General features: G+C 45.2%; 1 protein-coding gene across 6 annotated transcripts in view; it reads right to left on the minus strand.

The window, feature by feature from the left end:
* The window catches only part of Kiaa0319 (KIAA0319 ortholog), a 55,067-nt gene that overhangs the window by 17,184 nt on the left and 21,531 nt on the right, over nt 1-16,352 (minus strand). For 5 of the 6 annotated variants that reach the window (XM_075970008.1, XM_075970009.1, XM_075970010.1 and 2 more), the window contains 8 exons: nt 14,020-14,209; nt 11,825-11,923; nt 11,033-11,130; nt 9,924-10,011; nt 7,480-7,572; nt 5,322-5,454; nt 2,404-2,632; nt 159-282 (listed from right to left, as the gene is read on the minus strand). In XM_075970008.1, coding sequence (XP_075826123.1) covers nt 159-282; nt 2,404-2,632; nt 5,322-5,454; nt 7,480-7,572; nt 9,924-10,011; nt 11,033-11,130; nt 11,825-11,923; nt 14,020-14,209 — 1,054 coding nt within the window. Of the gene's footprint in view, nt 1-158; nt 283-2,399; nt 2,633-5,321; nt 5,455-7,479; nt 7,573-9,923; nt 10,012-11,032; nt 11,131-11,824; nt 11,924-14,019; nt 14,210-16,352 lie in introns of those variants that run through there. The other variant, XM_075970014.1, reaches the window with a different exon arrangement.

Raw genomic sequence — 16,352 nt, forward strand, 5'->3', positions numbered from 1 at the left:
TTTCTCATGCCACATCAGCTCTCATGTCTGATTTCCTGTCAGCTCAGGAATCTCAGGACGCTACCGCCCAGTTAGTTAGACACATCTGAAGCTCAAGGATCTAGTTTATCATTTCTGCCTTCATCTCTGGGGTCAAATCTCATCTGTGTCTCACCTACCAGCCTGGACAATCACAGCGACCGAAGCAGTGGATTGCTGTCCTGAGGAATCCGTCACCGTCAGCTGAAATATGTACTCTCCTTCCTGCATCTCAGACAAGCGGAGGTATGGGGTCCGCACTCCCTACACAGTAGCAAACGTGAGAAGGAAACAAGAGGAAGACTATCAGTACAGAAGTCGAGAGAACAGCGTGGCACGGCAGGTGCTAATGGTTTCACCTAACGCAGAGAACCTACATGAAAACAAACTGGGTGCAACGGTGCAGGCCTCACACACCAGCTATGCGGTGTCCTAATTAGATTTTTTTTTTCAACTTGACCCAAGCCAGGGCCATTTGGGAAGAGGGAACTTCAGTGTAGAAAATGCCTCAATCAGATTGGCCTGTAGGCAAGTCTGCAGAAGTATTTTCTTGATTAATGACAGATTTCGGAGAACCCAGCCTACTGTGAGTGGTGCTGCCCCTAGGCAGGAGGTACTGGGTTGTATGAAGAAGCCATAAGGAGCCAGCCAGTGAGCAGTGCCCCTCCTCGGCCTCTGCTTTAGTTCATGCCTCCAGGTTCCTGACTTGAGTTTCTGCCCTGACTTCCCTTGACAATGGGTTGCAACCTGCAAGGTGAAATAAACTTTTCTGCCCCAGTGTTACCTTCAGTCATGGTCTTTATCCCAGCAACAGAAAGCAAACAAAGACTCTTGGGAAGCTGAAGCAAGAAGGTGGCAAATTCAGTGCCTGCCAGGGATACAGAGCTAGTTCAAGGCCAATCTGCATAATTTAGCAAGACCTTGCTCAGCCTTAAAAACATAAAAAGGGGGGCTGGAGAGATGGCTCAGCGGTTAAGAGCATTGCCTGCTCTTCCAAAGGTCCTGAGTTCAATTCCCAGCAACCACATGGGGGCTCACAACCATTTGTAATGAGGTCTGGTGCCCTCTTCTGGCGTGCAAGCATACACACACAGAACATTGTATACATAATAAATAAATATTAAAAAAAAAAACATAAAAAGGAAGAAGGATATTCCTTGCTTGCCTAGTATATGTGAGGTGCTAGGCAGTGCATGCAAAAATTAAAAGAAAGAAGGAAGGAGCAGGCTGTGAGGTGCATGCCTTTAATTCCAGTACAGGGGAGACAGAGGTAGGCAGATCTCTGTGATTTTGGAATCAGCCTAGTCTACATAGCAAGTTCCAGGTCAGCCAGAACTACATAGTGACAGCCTGTCTCAAAAAGGGGGTAGTGGAAAGGGGGAGAGTAGAAGGAGAAAGATAAAAACAGGCGTGAACCCAAGAAAATGCAATCTTGAGTCTGTTGTGTACTCTCACAGCACTGAAGGAATGTAAATTAATAAAACCTGGAACTCAGTACCGCAGTGTTGGAACAGGGTCCAAGAATAAGGAGATTTCTGAGTGCTTGTGAGAAAACTCCAAGACACCAAGATGAGAATCTTGTGACCTCAGTTTCTTCAAAAACACAGAATTGTTCTTGGGTTATGCTTTAGTGCCCCTCCCCGGTGTAGTGAATGGGAGTGAGTTCACTTCAGATAATTCATTACAACCAGCTAGTGTTATTTGTTCATGTTCATGGGCAAACATGTTTTTACCATGAGCAGCTGTTCACCACGTGTGGCTTGCCCTGTGATTAGACATTTTACGCATGTTACCCCAGCTAACCCTCGGGGTACAAACTGTCTGATGTGCTGAATAATTGGCTGTTGCAAGGGACTTTAGTCAGCCTCATTCATAGGCTCCATTCTCCCAAGTCCACCACTTCTGGAATGGTAAACACAGCAGTATCTGCTATGGTGTTTCAGTAAATGGGGCACTCAGAATAACAACTGCTTTTCAGATAATGTAGTTAGGTTTGTTGCTTCTAATGTCTCTCCCAAGACTAAATGACATATTGCTCTAACAAACACTGAGTCAGCTTTTTTCCCAGCTGACCTCAAGAGCTAGTTGAAACAACGGGACTGATTGCTTGGTTGCTGTTCTGTGCTTACCTAGGTATGTGACAGTCGGGGGTGTAAACCTGGAGGAGATTTGTGAGGTTACATGCTCTTCCAACATTTCATAGTTTGAGAAATTTATAAAATAGATTTTTCTGATTTAACAACCTACCTAAACCAAGAATAGGTGAATGAATGATACATAGATGATAGATGGATAGATGGATAGATAGATAGATAGATAGATAGATAGATAGATAGATAGATAGATAGATAGGATAAAAGTCTGCAGGCAGGATAGAGGACTTGCCTGCATGACCACCTCTTGGTTCTCACCGCCAGGGCCTGGGGACCACTCAAAGAGGACAATCTGGTGATCGTCGCTGCTCTGGCTTCCATTCAGAGTGATGGTGTTTTGGGGCAAACTTATGGTCTGATTTGGTCCTGCATTAGCAACAGGTGGATAGTCCACAGCATCATGGATGATGAGGGTTGCTGTGGTGGAGTTAGTAGCGCCATCTGAGTCTGTGATGGTCAACCTATAACAAGAAAAGGAAGTTCTTACATCCACGATTGGGCCATACCTGAAAGTAAGTGGTCACCTTAGCCTGCTCAGACTAAACATTCTCAGGAGAAGGTCAGAATAGAAACTTGAGGACGAGGCTAGGAAACACATACAGGTCATATTTTTCATTGCTTTTGTTGTCATGGATTCATTTTATTTTTGAGTCATAATATGTTCCCCCATTAAGGCTTAGCTTTTTCAAATTTACTAGTCTTTGAGATGCTAAGTGGAGAATGTGCTCCCTCCATGCAGCTCAGAAGATTCTCTAGTCAACTCAACTCATCCTAAGTGTGTTACTAGGCACTTTCAGGAACTCACCCTAAAAGCACCACTAGACGTCCATATACAACAATCCATCCTAAGAGCACCACTACGTCCATCTCCAACAACTCACCCTAAGAGCACCACTAGACGTCCATCTCCAACAACTCATCCTAAGAGCATCACAAGACGTCCATATACAACAACTCATCCTAAGAGCACCACTAGACATCCACATACAACAACTCATCCTAAGAGCATCACTAGACGTCCATATACAACAACTCATCCTAAGGAGAGCATCACTAGACGTCCATCTCCAACAACTCATCCTAAGAGCACCACTAGACATCCACATACAACAACTCATCCTAAGAGCACCACTAGACGTCCACATACAACAACTCATCCTAAGAGCATCACTAGATGTCCACATACAACAACTCATCCTAAGAGCACCACTAGACATCCACATACAACAACTCATCCTAAGAGCACCACTAGACATCCACATACAACAACTCATCCTAAGAGCACCACTAGACGTCCATCTCCAACAACTCATCCTAAGAGCATCACAAGACGTCCATATACAACAACTCATCCTAAGAGCATCACTAGACGTCCACATACAACAACTCATCCTAAGAGCACCACTAGACGTCCATCTCCAACAACTCATCCTAAGAGCACCACTAGACGTCCATCTCCAACAACTCATCCTAAGAGCATCACTAGACATCCATATACAACAATCCATCCTAAGAGCATCACTAGACGTCCATACACAACAACTCATCCTAAGAGCACCACTAGACGTCCACATACAACAACTCATCCTAAGAGCATCACTAGACGTCCATATACAACAACTCATCCTAAGAGCATCACTAGACGTCCATATACAACAATCCATCCTAAGAGCATCACTAGACGTCCACATACAACAACTCATCCTAAGAGCATCACTAGACGTCCATATACAACAACTCATCCTAAGAGCATCACTAGACGTCCACATACAACAACTCATCCTAAGAGCATCACTAGACGTCCATATACAACAATCCATCCTAAGAGCATCACTAGACGTCCACATACAACAACTCATCCTAAGAGCATCACTAGACGTCCATATACAACAACTCATCCTAAGAGCATCACTAGACGTCCACATACAACAACTCATCCTAAGAGCACCACTAGACGTCCATATACAACAATCCATCCTAAGAGCACCACTAGACATCCACATACAACAACTCATCCTAAGAGCATCACTAGATGTCCATATACAACAATCCATCCTAAGAGCATCACCAGACGTCCATATACAACAACTCATCCTAAGAGCATCACTAGACGTCCACATACAACAACTCATCCTAAGAGCACCACTAGACGTCCATCTCCAACAACTCATCCTAAGAGCATCACTAGACGTCCATATACAACAACTCATCCTAAGAGCACCACTAGACGTCCACATACAACAACTCATCCTAAGAGCATCACTAGACGTCCACATACAACAACTTATCCTAAGAGCATCACTAGACGTCCATATACAACAACTCATCCTAAGGAGAGCATCGCTACACACCCCTCTCTGATAACTCATGCTAAGAATGTTACAGAGCCTCTTCTGCCTTCCATTTACTGAATGAACCACCGCTTGTGAATTTCAGTGACAAAACACTCAATTTCTAAATTCATCTCAGGGGATTTTCTACAAGTATGCTTCCAGAACATTCTGCAAAGCATTTTAGGGTTAAACATTTTCAGATATACACAAATGCTCAACATACACACACCAAATAAAGAAGGGGGGATGGAGGGAAAGAAGGAGGGAAGGAAGGAAAGAAGGAAGGAAGGAAAAAAGAAAAGAGAGAGAGAGAGAGCTGCCCAGGCCCTCCTGTACTGAAATGGTCCCTCCTGCGCTCCCAACAACAGTGCACTCTCCATCTGCTAACTCATTTCACCCTTGGTTGGCGGTGGGTGTCCGGGAGCAAAGCTGTATAAATAGGAATAGAGAACAGCCCAGGGTAAATGGTATATCAGAGGCCATCTGCATTTTCTGGGTTCCTTTCACACTGCCCACAAACCCCACACAGACAAGGACCAAACTCAGCTCATCTCTGATCACAAACAAACCCCTGGGGTCTCTCCCATCAGAACTTTAACCCAAGTAAGGAAAGCAGAAAAAGGTTTAAAGTAGCACGTGAATAGAAAAAGTGCTTAAATACCATATTGTCAGTCATTTTCAGGTCATGGACACAGGAGAAATATTTCATTTCCTCTGCTTGGTGATATATTATTTTTATTTTTATGAAAGTATCAGTTTCAAGAAACAATCAAAAGAGAAGTCCTGGGAAAACACAATACAGGTGGAACCCACTTGCCTAAAAGTGTAGTTACCAGGATCTAGGTTCAACAAGCGTAAGACTGGGCCATCAGCCGGAAACACCTCTCCTAGGATGGGCCCGTTGACTTCTTCCCAGTGGTAACTCACTATCTTAGCGTCATCTGTGCTTTCTACAAAGAACAAGAAAACAGTATCCAGAATGGGTTACGGGAATAGTGAGATGAAAGCGTAGCCACTTACTGAGAACTTCAGTGTGTTTTGTAGAAATACACGTCTGCTCAGATCCCCATGATGTGCGCTGTGCATTCTGCCGTCCCCCCAGTCCCTAAGTTGTCATCGCTACTTTTCTAGACTTGCACAGGTGTGAGCAGGGCTGTTCTAACTCACTGAATATTTAAAAAGGAGAGTGACAGGCATGGTAGCCCAGAATGTAGTGCCTTGACATTCAGCTGCTACTCATCTTGGTGACTGGTGACATACTACCGACAGCTTCATATAGATATCTGAACCAACAAGTTCTTGAACATGTTAAGAGTTGATTATCTACAATTCACAAAAACCCCTTTAGCATATTAATGATTAAGATTTAAGTAAAAAAAAAAAGACTGCATCATGCATGAAAATTTCCCCACTTAAAAGGCAAACCAGGGTGGGACTGGTAAGGCAGCACAGCAGTTAAAGACACCTGCCACTATGGTTGGCGACCTGAGTTTAATCACACACACACACACACACACACACACACACACACACGTATGAGCAAACAGCAGTCTGGGACCGTAGCTCAGTGGTACAGTACTTAACTACTATGATTGTGAAGCCCTGGGCTTGATCCCCAGTAGTGAGAAGTGGGGAGGGGTGGTCTTGGCATGGGAGTTCACAAGCATTCAGGAAACTAAGTCAGATGTATCTCCATGAGTTCAAGGCCAGACTGAGCTACGTAGTGGGACCTCGTCTCAAACAAACAAAGAACAAGCAGGGCTGGAGGATGTAGCTCAGTGACAGAATGTTTGCCCATCATCCACAAAACCCTGGGTTCAATCTCCATGTCACAAAAATAAACAAATAAATAATAAAAGAGAGCAACAATATGTGTCATGTAGAACCATGGACTTCTAGACCTAGAAGGAAGTTGGGCTTTTGTCAAATTCATTTAAGAAAATAAGTTTATGTGGCCAACTAGAAATCTTGTATGGTTTTTATAACTAAGCTATTCTGAATCAAAAAAAATTAAAAAAATGCAGGCCTTTTTTCATATAATTAGTTTCATTTAAAGTGTTCTCTGCCTGCTAGGCATAGAGACTCACAACCCTATAATTCTAGCATTCGGGAAGGGGTTGAGAGCATTAGGGGGCCAAGGCCAACCTTAAGTACATCGCATTGCAAGTGTGGGCCAATCTGAGCTGCCTGAGAAAGCAAGCAAACAAATGCGCTGTACTTTCATGTTGCAGTGGGTGGAGGATGTGGACGTGGTGTGGAATAGATGCGAGCAGTCACATCGCTGTGATGTCCACAGTCTGCAGGCTAGCCGACAGAGCAAGAGCCACGAGTGCAGGCTGCTTTTCACTCTCGGCAGGCAATGGGTTAACTCTGTGACTGAGTGAACGTGAACGCAGATGCAGAGCACATCACCTTGTTCAACCAATTCAGCACTGAGCGTGTTTACAGTCTATTCTCGTTCGTGTGGACACCCAAAGTTACCCTATCTCACCCTCTGGTTAAAGAATAAACTCTGAATAAATTAGTAAGCGAAATGCTACCCACTCTCACTGCAGCCAGTTCCACTCCTATTTAAAGGTTCTGTTCAATTGCTAATATTACAAATTCTATGTGAGTCACAAAAGAATCCTTAGTAATTCTCTGAATTGTGAGTCAAATATCTGACCCTAAAGAACATTGTTTGTTGTCTATTTTTTTTCGTTTGTTGTCTATTGTTTGTTTGTGTCTCACGTACCCCAGGCCGGCCTGGAACTCCCAAAGTAGCAGAAGACGGCCTTGAATTCCCCATCCTCCTGCCCTTGCCACCCAAATGCTAGGATTACAGATATGCTACTACTCCCAGATGAAAGCTGAAGAGCCCAGGACAAGCATTTAAAACAGACACTGGTTTATCGTGGTAGAACAAGTCTCCACACAGAGTGCTCAGTCTGACAGCACAGACAGTCAGAAAACACCCAAACATGGAGGATACACACGGCTGCCATCGATGAGGGCCGAGGTCAAAGGCACAGTGAGTTCCTGTATCTGAGGAGAGACAACTGCTACGGGTGGCTGGTTGACTCTTGCAGCTGTGGACAGAAAAAAAAAACAGATAGCAACTAAGCCAACTTCACGCACACCAGCCACACACAAACAAAGGCATCCTTTATAAAAGCTGCTTCTGAACATCCTCCAGAGGTCTTCATCCCCCTGAGTCTCAACTGTGGAAAACTAAACTTTTAAACTCCTCCTGGGGATTTTGAGCTTGTCTTTCAATTCATATATCTCTAGATAATCCTAGATGCAAGAGGAGAGTCATGGAATGTGTACAGTGATTACAGAAAAGAAAGACTAGGGAGCTGGAGAGATGGCTCAGAGGTTAAGAGCATTGCCTGCTCTTCCAAAGGTCCTGAGTTCAATTCCCAGCAACCACATGGTGGCTCACAACCATCTATAAGGGGGTCTGGTGCCCTCTTCTGGCCTGAAGGCATACACACAGACAGAATATTGTATACATAATAAATAAATATTAAAAAAAAGAAAAAGAAAGACTAGATTGGTGGGCCTTATTTATCCCAGGGTAGCCTCCAATTTTCTATAGATGACCTTGAACTCCTGCTCCCCTGCCTGTGCCTCTCAAGTGCACATTACATGGTGAATACAGGCATAGCCAATGCTGGGCAAGCACTCTACCAGTTGACAACATCACCAGGCCATGAACTGGATCTTAAATCTTTGAGCGAAGGTGCCCACCACTTTCACTAAACCTCAGCTGTAATAGTAAGTAGACTGTGGGAAAGGGAGAGCTGCTGACCCCAGGAGAGATGGCTGGGAGGTGGTGTTGCTAGAATTTGATGCAGGCCAATGGCTCAGCTGAGCTGATGGGTAAGTGGAAGCTGCAGGCTGGGGCATAAAGCAGGGTGTGCCCAGCAGGACCCCAGGTCACCTCCTCTAATCCAGAGGAATGCACTGCACTGTGGTCCAGGGATGGACTTGATAGACCATGACACATGTGTGCCCCTGACCCTTTAGGGACACAGATGCATTTGAAATCTCCATGGTCCTACCTGAAAGTTAGGTCAGGAGGAAAGAAGGTGGATAGTGTGAGTGTTGGACAGGGAGGGCCAAGGTACAGTTTGTCATCATTCAAGAACAGCAAGCCGTTACCTTGTGTACTTGAGTTGCATGGCAAACAAATGCTAGAGTAATAGAGAAAACAAAAGAAAACAGAAAGACTAAACAGAATCCTTGCGTGTTTTCTCTACAGAGGTGCCTGAGGTGGTTTGAATGAGAGTGGCTCCCAAAGGCTCATAGATTTGAAGGTTTAGTCACCAGGGAGTGGACGAGCTGAGAGGGAATAGGAGACCCAACCTTGTTGGAGAAAGTGTGGCCTTGCTGGAGGATTTGTGTCACAAGGCTGGGCTTTGAGGTTTCAAAAGGCCACACAGGCCCAGGCTCCTGTCTCCCTCTCCCATCTCCAGCTCTCTTTCTTTCTTTCTCTCTCTCTCTCTCTCTCTCTCTCTCTCTCTCTCTCTCTCTCTCTCTCTCTCTCTTCCTGTGGATCAGGACGGAAAGCTTTTTGCTTCTCCTTCAGCACATGTCTGCCTGCATGCTGCCATGCTCCCTGTCATAATAATAACGGCCTGAGCCTCTGAAACTGTAAGCAAGCCCCCAATTAAACGCTTTCCTTTGTAAGAGTTGCTTGGTCATGGTGTCTCTTCATGGTAACAGAACTCTAACTGAGACAGTGCCTAAGGTAAAAATCAAAGAGGTCCAAACTGCAAAGGGCAATCCAGATATCCAGAGAAGTGTTTAACTTGGACTATAGGAGGATTTCTGGCAGTTAGAGAAAAGCCAATATTCCTCAGGAACTTGTGAAGTCAGCTCCCTCTATCACAAGGGGTCATTTCCCTTACCCCTGGCAGAAGGGACATATGTCTACCCTGTGTCACCTTTCGGCATATCAAAGTCTATGCTGGCTTCCCTCTGGACAGCAAGTACCTGTTACAAAATCCATGCTGGCATCCAGCCCTTCTCGCCTTCCCCTCTACCCTAAACATCATTCAGCTCACTGGCTTCCCTCACCCCAGCTACTCAGTCTCCTTATAGCCTTGGTATTCTTGCTATGTTTTCTCTCTGCTCTGTTCCTGTTTCTCTGTTTTTTTTTCTGTTCTCTTTCCCTTGCTATTCTCCCCTCTCTCACAAATAACCCTGCCCATGTCCAGTCTGCGGGCTGTGTTCAGTCTGCTTCTTTCTCTCTCTGCTCTGGGTTCTTCCAGACACCTCTAGCTGTTCTCCCCCTCCCCCATCTCCTCTACAACAAAAACCTCCCCCTTAACCACACCATGGAGCAGTCATGTCGGTAGTTTATACAACCATGACATCAGGTGCCAGAACACGAGACTAGCACAGCCGAGAGGCCATTCTCCCACAGACTCACCGGGCAGGACAGTGACGTTGACGTACCCTTCCCCAAATGCGTTCTCACTAGAAACAGCCACTCTGAAGGTGTAGAGTCCCACAGACAACTGCAATGTAAAAGCAGACACACAGGTGAGCATCTGAAGACATGGGAATCACCTTTCTCGAACAGCATCCCAAAGGTTGGAAAGAAAGGCTCATTTCAGACTCTCTAGGACTACTACTAATGCGAGAGCCGCACTCTAGGAGACTAGGTCACCTACATAGGCCCTTTGCTTAGTCACAGATGTCACAGGCCATGTGTCAGCCACGGACCGCAGCTCTCGGGTGAGTATGAATGGAATTGTGCTGTATTTTGGGTTTGGGGGGCAGTGCTCAGTGCTGAAAGTGAACCCAGGGCCTCCCATGTGCTCAGCAAGGACCCTACACTAATCTGTACCTCAGTCTGGAATCACACTTTTCGAGCACACAAGTTCACAAAGTTCCTGGCGGAAGTCTGGGTGCCATGCTTTGACGAACAGCTTAGTCACACGGCAGTGATGTGAGCTGGTAAGGCCCTAGGATTGGTACAGCGTTACAGGAAGACATTCGTCTCCCAAGAAAACAAACCCCTAGCTATTAAGACAATGTGCTCTCCATGGAGACAAGGAAGTGTGTGTCTACTTGTGTGTGTGTGTCTTGTTGCATGTGGAACAGTATTCGACAATCTAAGCAACTAAGCAACCTGTTCCAGCAACTAGACTGGAACTGCGGGAAACTCATAGAACATGCCTGGTAGACATCTGAGACACCTTTAACACTGTAAAGATGGCAAGAATGAGGGCCGAGGCTTTGAATCCAGCACACAGAATGGGCTTCCGAACCTCTTTCTTATGAGCTGATGATATATCAATTTAATTATACCTTTTTTTTTTGAGACAGGAGATCTGATTATGTGTCCTAGGCTGGCCTGAACATCTAGGATCAAGCAATCTTCTTGCCTCAGTTTCCCAAGTAGCTGAGACTGCAGGCACATGCCATCACGCCAGGTTTGTTCATTTGTGTTTAATCCTAAGAGCGGATTCTGGGGTCAACAGTAAAGGTGTCGCTAGCTGAATTCTGGGGTGCACAACCTGCCGTGTTACTTACTTGAGGGAGGTGGAGAATCGGCTTGTTTTCTTGTTTGATTTCACCTTGAAAGTCTATAGGGTGGTTCATTAATTCCCATTCATAGCTGTAAGTTGTGTCTGAGAACAAATCGGAAACATGAATGCTTATCAATCCTGAGACAATCCCAAAGAAGAGAGAGCCTTAAACCAATAGTACCAATTGCCTTAGGAACATGGAACTCGGCTTTCAACCCTCATCCCAGTGAGAAATCACAAGGCTTCTGTGTCTTTGCAAATAAAGAAAAACAAGCACAAAAACAAATTTATCATGAAAGTATACAAATCATAGAAAATAGAATCTAAAGATTAAGCCTCCCCAATGTCACTGTTAACATTTGAAAACCTTGCCGGGCGGTGGTGGCGCACGCCTTTAATCCCAGCACTCGGGAGGCAGAGGCAGGTGGATCTCTGTGAGTTTGAGGCCAGCCTGGTCTAGAAGAGCTAGTTCCAGAACAGGAACCAAAAGCTACGGAGAAACCCTGTCTCGAAAATTTAAAAAAAAAAAAAAAAACATTTGAAAACCTTCCTTCTAAGTTGTTTCCAATGCCTTAAAAAAAAATAAGACAGGCTCTCACTATGTGATCGGTTAAAGCTTATATCCTATCTTGAACTTCCTAGACACCTACTGCATTTATGCTAAAGCAGTAAACTTCAGCCATCTCCTGTTATGGGATATGGAAAGGATGTATCAAGTCTATGGTCTGTGGAGACCTGGGTGAAAACACCCTCGTTCTACCCGAGGCCCAGTCACCCAAGAATGTCAAACTCTTACCTGCAGAGGGTGCTGGCTCAACAGAGGCCTTCAGTTCTGCTTCACTGTCTGGTAAGGTTATCACAAGGTTATCTCCAGCAAACACTGCAAGTGCCTTTACTAAAAATTAATTAGAAATAGTACATGCCATTATGTAATACAAAAAAATACCTGTTTTTTTAATTCCTTATATAATTTTATCTAAAGCACTCCACCCTGGTCTAGTGCCCTCTGTTATGTTGCAAGATAGACTTTGCCAATTTCAAACTTTCTACATGAGTTGGCACTGTGATGAAAATAATCATTCAAAATGAGCTATGTGTCAGGCGGTAGTTTACCAATAGGTGGAGGACTACTGATTGAGTTTGTTATCTCTGTTGCAACCAGCTTTTCCTGACTCCCTGAGGAGTGGTTCTTACTTACAAATAGGTCAAGAGTGTTGATAAGTGTCTCAGCGCCATCAGCCACATGCTCAGATCCGGGAGTTCCTCATAAGTGACGGCTAATGGCTTTGCTCTTGGAGCCTTTCCAACAGGAAATCCAGGCAAGCTCAGTATGAAAAGGTAATTTCACTCCAGCGGCAGAGGCATTAACTCCCCTCAAAGCACTTACCTGCTAAAGCACCGAAGCTCGTTTACTGCACAATCTGAACGGCATCGACACAGTCCTGCTATAGTTTGTCTCAACCGGGCACTAGTTTCACGTCCTTCGTGTTTGGTTCAGAATAAACTATTTGAGTTGAGTTTTCTATGACCTTAACCCCCCCAAACCAAGCTTACTAAGAGCCGAGAAAGACACCCAAATATTCCCATATCACCATTAGCACCCAGGGAGCCAATCCCAGGGCAGCTTCTCTTCCTCTCACAGCTTCTCCTTCACTACAGTCCTCTCCTCACTGAAGTTCAGAATCAAAGTCAGTGAGAGTGAAGGTTAAAAAACATCAGGGAATCAGAACAGAATAGCACTGGCTCAGGGCAGCATCTGGGATACCAGTCAGTTCTCAAATGTAGCTGAACCTTTATGTTTGTAGTGGTGCTATTATTATTGTTGTTGTTGTTGCTATTATTATTATTATTATCAGAATCGTATATAGCCCAGGCTGGTCTCTTTCTTCCTATGCAGCCAGAGATGATCTTGAACTCCTGACCTGCCTGCCTCCACTTTCCAAGTGCTGGGATGATCAACTTACACCTCCACACACACCTAGAGTTCAGCCTTTGAGCCAGGCTGTAGCTACAGCCACCCTCATCTTCCGGTTGACATTGGAAATGTCAGCCCCTGATCACCCTCTGGACAATAGACCTTATTTTAGCTTTTATTTAATTTTCCCGTTGCTGTAACAAAGTCCCTGACAGAGTGACTTGAGGAAGGAGGCTTTATTTTGGCTTACAGCATGAGGACACAGACTGTCAAGGCAGTGGGAGCGCGAGGCAGCCGATCCCATAATATCCACAGTCAGGAAGCAGAGAGAGGTGAGCCCTGGTGCTCAGCTCACTTTTTCCTTTGTGTGCTGTCCAGTCCCTACCCCAGGGAAAGGGGCTGCTCACAGCTCAGGTCTTCCCACCTGGGTGAACCAGATAACCCTTCCCATCCTAGACTCCTTCCCAGCTTGCCTTCCCCACCCACAAAGCCAGCTCTAGCCAATTGATCTCCTTCTGGTTCTTCCAAAATATTATGTAAGTCTTTTCTTCTCTTCCACACAGGATGGAAGAGATCGCTCATGGTGCTGAGGTTTAGAGACAACATTCTCAAGACTAGTGATTTCCCTTGGAGAGAAGCCTCAGAAGCTGGAGACCATTGCAGGCCCTTCTGACCCACTCACTATGTGTCTTCTGCTCCCAGCACCGGTACGGGCTTTCTGCAGTTCCCTGTCTCCCCCTCAAAGTCACGCCCAAAGAACACACTTTCTTGCTGAAGTACACAACAGAATACACAACCAGAAATACACAGCCCTCACTACTATTAGAACACGTGTTGCTCCCACTCTCCCATGTGAACTGGCTCGCCCTAACCTGCCTGTCTCCTCCCCTCCCTCAGAGAGCCGCAGAGGAAAAAGACAGCACACCAGTCACCTTTTACTCTGGTTACACAGCATGGTGTCGGTTATGTATCTGTCTCGAGACTGGAACCGAAGGGAGGAGTAAGCCTTAAACACTGTCCCTGCAAGATCCTGCCTCTGTGGTAAATGTCTTCTAACTGTATTCTTCAAAGGTTACCTGTCCTGGAAGTAGTAGGTGACACAGTCGTAGAAGACGGGGTCAGCCCAGAAAGGACTGTACTGGTGGGAAATGTTGGAATGCTGCTTTCTGTGTCCCATGGTGGGACTGTGGGAACAGAGCTTTTCTCTACCGTGGCTGGGCTGGACTCCAGGCTGGCACGGGGAGGATTATGGGAAGGTGTTATAACCTGCGGGATAAATTAACAAAGGGTATTGTTATGAAAAATCATTCATTTGGGTTGGACAACACAAATATAGGCAGTGGGTGGTTTGTGCTCACCCCCTCCAAATTCATGATGGAATTGGTGCCATGAGATAGCTTTTAGGTGAGGGGAGGCAGAGTAGGTGGTCAGGTCAAGGGAGTGAGAACCTTCGTGAATAGAATCAGTGCCTTTGGTATAAGGAGGCAGAGCTCTGTGGTGGTAATGGCCTAATTAGACCATCAACAGGCTGAGGCAGCAAGATTGCTGATTTTGAGGTGAACTTTGGCTATATAGCAAGACCTTGTTTCAAAGAAAGAGAAAATGAAGAGAGGAAAGGAGAAGAGAAGAGGGAGAAGGAGAAAGGAGAAGGAAGAGAAGGAAACAGAAAGAAGAGGCAAGGGGGAAGGGGAAGGGTGAGAGGAAGGAATGGCTGACCTGCCCTCCACCCTCCTCACGGCTGATCTTGATTGGTTTTCTATAGAAACTCTCTTCAGCAGTGCTGTGGCATGAATAATGCTGCTATGTGACAGTCTTTGCATGGGGAGATGTGTTCATCCCTCTCAAGTGCACACTAGAGGAGCAGCTGCTGGTCACGTGCTGGGGAGATGGGATGTGTTACTGTTTAAGAGCTCAGGAGCAGCAAGCCAGTTTCCCAAGGCATCCGCATTGCTGTGCACTCCACCAGCCACGAGTGAGCCCTGCAGCTTCTCTGCTAACACCTCCCTAGGTCAGGCTTTGCTGCTGCTGCTGCTAAAACTCAGGGCTATGGACTTTGGGTGACACCCCACCCAGTCTTGTTTTTATTTTTCTAGTATTTTATTCTAGCCGTACTAATAGGCATGAGGTGGTATTATTACATTTTGTATTCAACTTCTTTTACACATTTTATTTATCCTGAGTGCTGGGGTTACAGGCAGGCACCACCACTCACCCTTCACTAATTTTTAAGTCAGGTTGTTTTCTTATTACTGAGTTGTAAAACTTACATTTCTGCATGTTAAGTTATGATACATAATTTACAAATATTTTACTCTATTCTATGGGTTGTCTTCTCTTTCTTGATGTTCTTATTTAGGATGCAAAAGTATTTAATTCTGATGAAGTCAATTTATCTTTTGTAATTTTTTTTTTTTTTTTGCTTTTTCAAGACAGGGTTTCTCTGTGGTTTTGGAGCCTGTCCTGGAACTAGTTCTTGTAGACCAGGCTGGTCTCGAACTCACAGAGATCCGCCTGCCTCTGCCTCCCAAGTGCTGGGATTAAAGGCGTGCGCCACCATCACCCGGCTATCTTTTGTAATTTTTATTAAGTTTTTTGTTTCTTTGTTTTGAGACAGGGTTCTCTATGTAGCTCTGGCTGTCCTGAAATTTACAACTAGGTTGGTCTCAAACCCAAGCAATCCTCCTGCCTCTGTTTCCCGAGTGCTGGGATTAAAGATGCACAGCATCATTATTGCCCCCCCCCAAATTATCTAAACCTTGTTACCAAGGTTACCACTGTTTTAACTCTTTTCATTTAGGTCTTTAGTACATCTTGAGTTCTTTCTTTTTTTATATAAGAAAGCTACATCTCAGTCTTTTGCATTTATTATTGGGGCTTTGAAAACGAAACCCCAAACCAGATGCTTCAAAAGCCAAGTTTCTCTCTTGCCTTCTCCTGTGCCGTATCTTACTATCCGCAGAAGCTACAAGTCCTTTTCCCAAGTATGTCAAGAATCTTACATACTATTTTCCTTTTAAAGTCTTAAAGGAGCTAGAGAGGTAGAGAGCTTGCCTAGCGTGGTCAAGCCCCTAAATTGTAGCTAAACACAGCATAGAACAGTAGAACCTGGCGATCCCAGGGCTCAGGAGGCAGAGGCAGGTAAATCTTTGTGAGTTCACAGCCAGAGCCCCTGCCTGTAAATAATCAGGTAAATAAAAATAGGAATCCTGAAAGTGCTCCACGTCCTCCAATCCCTTCCTTCTGACTACCTTCAGATCTCCATCAAACGCCCAGATTCTTACATTCTCTCTCTCAACCATGCGGCCACTGAGTTCTCCATCAGTTCTGACCTCACAGGATTTCATTCCATCTCTTCACTCCCAGCGATTCTTGCCCCTCCCCTACTCCCTCCCTAGGCACTTGTTAAAGT

Source organism: Microtus pennsylvanicus, chromosome 4 (genome assembly GCF_037038515.1).
Source record: "Microtus pennsylvanicus isolate mMicPen1 chromosome 4, mMicPen1.hap1, whole genome shotgun sequence".
Classification (NCBI taxonomy): Eukaryota; Metazoa; Chordata; class Mammalia; order Rodentia; family Cricetidae; genus Microtus; species Microtus pennsylvanicus.